Source organism: Scylla paramamosain, chromosome 42 (genome assembly GCF_035594125.1).
Source record: "Scylla paramamosain isolate STU-SP2022 chromosome 42, ASM3559412v1, whole genome shotgun sequence".
Classification (NCBI taxonomy): Eukaryota; Metazoa; Arthropoda; class Malacostraca; order Decapoda; family Portunidae; genus Scylla; species Scylla paramamosain.
In genome coordinates, this window is record NC_087192.1 from 11,731,097 (window position 1) to 11,735,440 (window position 4,344).

General features: G+C 31.1%; 1 protein-coding gene across 1 annotated transcript; it reads right to left on the bottom strand.

Moving 5' to 3' along the window:
• Positions 1-1,482: 1,482 nt before the first annotated feature.
• Positions 1,483-3,321, bottom strand: LOC135093323 (uncharacterized). The gene is made up of 2 exons (XM_063992499.1): positions 3,039-3,321; positions 1,483-2,687 (listed from the first exon to the last, which is right to left on the bottom strand). Exons 1-2 carry the CDS (start codon positions 3,121-3,123, stop codon positions 1,483-1,485), a joined length of 1,290 nt encoding a protein of 429 aa, XP_063848569.1. The 5' UTR covers positions 3,124-3,321.
• Between the last annotated feature and the right edge of the window lie 1,023 nt (positions 3,322-4,344).

Genomic DNA, 4,344 nt, shown 5'->3' on the forward strand with positions numbered 1-4,344 from the left:
ACATGTACTATTTTGTTTTGTGCCATTATTGAAAGGAAAATAATCACCAATATGTTACTTAATTATGTATTGTTCACTGCTTATGACTTTGACAAGATTGATGATAATACATTTTCTTATTATAAAAATGATAGATACTTCCTAATAAATGAAAGATATTGATTGTAACACAAAAAGATATTAAAAAAAAAACATTGTTATGAACATAATAGATTCCTCCTAATTATATTTTTTTTCAAATATATATATATATATATATATATATATATATATATATATATATATATATATATATATATATATATATATATATATATATATATATATATATATATATATATATATATATATATATATATATATATATAAACATCCTCATGAACATAATAGATTCTTCCTAATTATCATTTTTTTCAAATAAAAAAATCCTTATGAACCTAATAGATTCTTCCTAATTATAATTTCTTTCAAATATGCCTAAGGAATTAGACAACTCAAAAATTTTCAAATAAATGAAAGATGGACTGTATAATAAAAAAAAAAACATTATAAAATAAACATCTATTTAATATTCCATTCAAATAATATGTACCTAATGAATTAGCATACAACAAAACTTAATATCGTGATAGGCATACTAAATTTGTATTTTAACTCATTTTATTAAGATTGATTTCATTTACAGGTCTTCATAAAATTTATGATGGCATCGTGGAATCAGATTTTTATTACAAAGGTCCATCAAGTCTTTTTTCTTGTTAGCAGGCAATGTAAGTTTGCTGGAGTAACATGGCAATAAGTCATTAATGGAGGTGGCTTTATTTGAGTTTTTCAAAATTTTAAGCTCCTTATAGTCTGAACCATAGGAATGTTTACAAAAAACTGACAGTGGTGACTGCTTTTCAAATTTCATTACTTTAACATCAGAGAGTTGAAGAGTCTTGCAATTGATAGGTCCCATTTCAGTAGCTAGAAACTTGATGTTCAAGAAATCTTTGTAACAAAGCTCTTTTACTACGAAAGGCTGTCCTTTCTTTCTAGCAGTTCGTATTGCCGTTACGTAAGTTTCCGGCACATAAATGGGTCCACTTTTTTAAATTATCTTTACTTCTCTTTCAATTAGGGAATGGGCAGAGTCACCCTCATTTTGGGTATGCCCTTTTATTAGAAACTTGTGTGTTATTGAAGTTATATTTGGTAAGTTGTTTACTGCATAAAGGTAAAGTGCCATCATGAACTTATTTTTCTGTTGGCCAGAACAGTTATCTGAGTAAAAAATTATGTCAGTTTCTCCTGCCTCACACAAGGTTTTAATGTAATCGAGAACACAGGTCCCAATTTCATTAACCCCACGTTGGCCATTAGTTTCATTCCAGACATAGCAATTACATGAGTTTGTTTTAGCATTGTAAATAGTAAAATTTAAAACATTCAGCTTTGACTTGTAATAAAAAACTGAAATGTACCCTTTTGGTATCTGCATTACAGCCTGAAGGTCATAAACAGCAACAACTGCATCACTTTCAGTTTTATCTTTATGTTTTTCATTTCTTGACATGTCTTTTTCTTTGTGGTGATTTCCATAGCTTTCTTGAAGGCGCTCTTTCTCTTCATTCTCCGCATTATGATAAGATGAACAAACATCGCATTGGTCCTTTTTAGGAACAAAAAAAGAAATATCTCTGTGGTAAAAATGCGATAAAACAGAGTGTAATTGGCATAAGGTACCTTTTGTTGTTTGGACTTCTCAACATAATCGCGGTGAATTTCTGCAATTGTTTTAGAGCCGCATATGAATGTCCTACTTGATGTAGCTCTCGTATAGTGACTCTCTATCTGAGGGATAGACTCAATATGTGCCTTGACGCCTTTCCTAATTTCAGGATCAACAGTTACTTGATTACCATGTTGGCCTCTCTTATCAGGTTCCATAAGAACATTAGCAACTCTGCTTTGCTTTGCTAAAGCTGTTCTTATTGGCCGCTCATTGATATCAAGTGTGTTCTTGAAAAAAAGTTTGCAAACACGAATTTCATTCTGACCAACCATGAAGTGAAAGGAACTGTTATTGTTCCTAGGTTGACGGTTGCCTCCCTCACGAACATACCTGTATTTAGGTCTAACAGTTTTAATGCAGTTTGAAATGAACTGCCACTGTTGAGCAATGTCTCCTAATGCCCAATAAGAGTCAAAGAGTTTTTGCCTTTCTTCTTCATTTATCTGTTCTGAACATTTAATTCGACATTTATTTCCACATGGCAGTTTCATTTTCCTTTCTGGTCTTATTTTCTTATTTTTGCTTATATAAGCCTTTCCAGAGTTCCTTAATTTTTTCGCTTTATGTTTCTTCCATTGACTCAGGTGCTGTTTACGTTTACGTCCCTTTTGCGGACTAACTAGTACAGGAATTTTATCAACTGCGTCCTTCTCTTCAAGGTTAAAACTCTCTTCTTCCTCTTTGCTTGGGATATAGTCCTTATCTTTCACGGAATCATCTGTGTCAATATCTTCAGTTTCTGAGTCACTGCTAGAAGATGATTCACTGCTAGAAGACGAGTCACTACTAGAGGACGAGTCACTACTAGAAGAAGACTTCCTGTTATTTGAAGCAGAGCTTGCACCCGTAATGCTTGCTGATGGCAGCAGATGGTCATCATTGATTTGAGGGTCAACAGCAAGTTCACATCCTACAAAGTACAAAGAAATGGGTCTAAAATGTGATTTTTGTTTTTTGTGTTAAAACGCTCTATGGTATGTAAGACAGCATGTGTCATTTTTTTTTAGTTTGGGGGGGAACTATAAATTCCTCAGATGGGGGTCCAAATATTTAACAATGAGAACCAAAAAATCTGAAAATTTTACTTTATTTTGCATTTTTAAAAAGTTGGATCTTTAAACTTCAAAGCCTTACTCCTCCGAAAGTTTTGATTGTTAAAATAGTTTTCATCAAAATTGGCTCATTAATAAAAAAAATAGGCTTACCTCCCACCTTAAAGCAAATTATATAGAAATATAATCAAGGTTATGATAGTATATACCTGTACTATTTTCCTCAGGGTTTTCTTCACTGTTTTCCTTAGCCTTTAATGCTAATTCTAGCATAAGTTTTCCTCTACATGACATGGTACCTATTTAATCTGAAAAAAAATATGATATTTATGAATACAATGTTTTGTTGCAACAATGTCACCAATGTAAATAATACACTAACTTTTTTAAGTTTTTCGCAAGATTTTCAAATAACAATGACATAATTTAAGTTAAACAAAAATGTGCTGCTGTAATACGAGGTAATGTTTGTAACAATACTGTCATAACTCAAATACAACACTTATTATTCACAAGGTTTTTTTCCAATAATGACACATTTTGAATTAGGACGTAAAACATAGATCTGTTTGTTTTTACCAATAATGACACATTTTGAATAATGACGTAAAACATAGAGCTCTATATTCGCAGACAAAACGTATTACATCAAAATAACACATTATTGCATGAAACATAATTCATAAGTTCAGTACTTACATTTTGTACTAACATAGTTCTAAATCAAAATATGACACTCTAAATGACAGCGTGAGTGTAGTTACCCCAACGATGGTCACAGCACAACTGACATGTAACGGTCTTCACGCAAAGAAGTTGGTACATATTATGTTATGTCGTTATGACATTTAGCGCCTCTAGCGGTCAATTTTTTAGCTACAATTATGACACTTTTGCCAAAAAATCTGCGTTTCAAGATGAATATGTCTATATGGATAACTCGAAAATCCATTTTTTTTTAGTTATGACATTGTTGTCGCAAACGAGCGATTTCACATATGAGTTATTCTATCTAGCTATCGCCTATGCATATAGTTTAACATTTACAATTATTTATTATTATTTTATTATTGCATATAACAGCTATTTCTATCTTAATATTTACTAATAAACTGAGAGAAGAAACAGTAATTAGGCACTACTCACAGCGGGTGTCAGAATAGGAAAATTCCACTTATGCTTCCTGAAGGTTCTGATCTACAGTTACAATGGTTCCCTACACTATGTGCTAACAGGTACTCGATGGGGCGTCGGTTTTTGTACAAGGGTTCCGCCATGTTCGAGATTTGTGACTCGCTCTCCAATAACAGGCGATAAAGGGGCATATATGTAAAATTCCATATGTATACTAATGTGAGGCCATTTCTCTTTCCCCCATTTTTCAGTTCTAATGATGATCATATGATATATATATATATATATATATATATATATATATATATATATATATATATATATATATATATATATATATATATATATATATATATATATATATATATATATATATATATA

Coding starts and splice junctions, on each gene's coding strand:
- LOC135093323 (XM_063992499.1), bottom strand. CDS start 3,123: ATGTCATGTAGAGGAAAACTTATGCTAGAATTAGCATTAAAGGCTAAG. Junction 2,688..3,038: donor CCCTGAGGAAAATAGTACAG/GTATATACTATC, acceptor TGTACTTTGTAG/GATGTGAACTTGCTGTTGAC.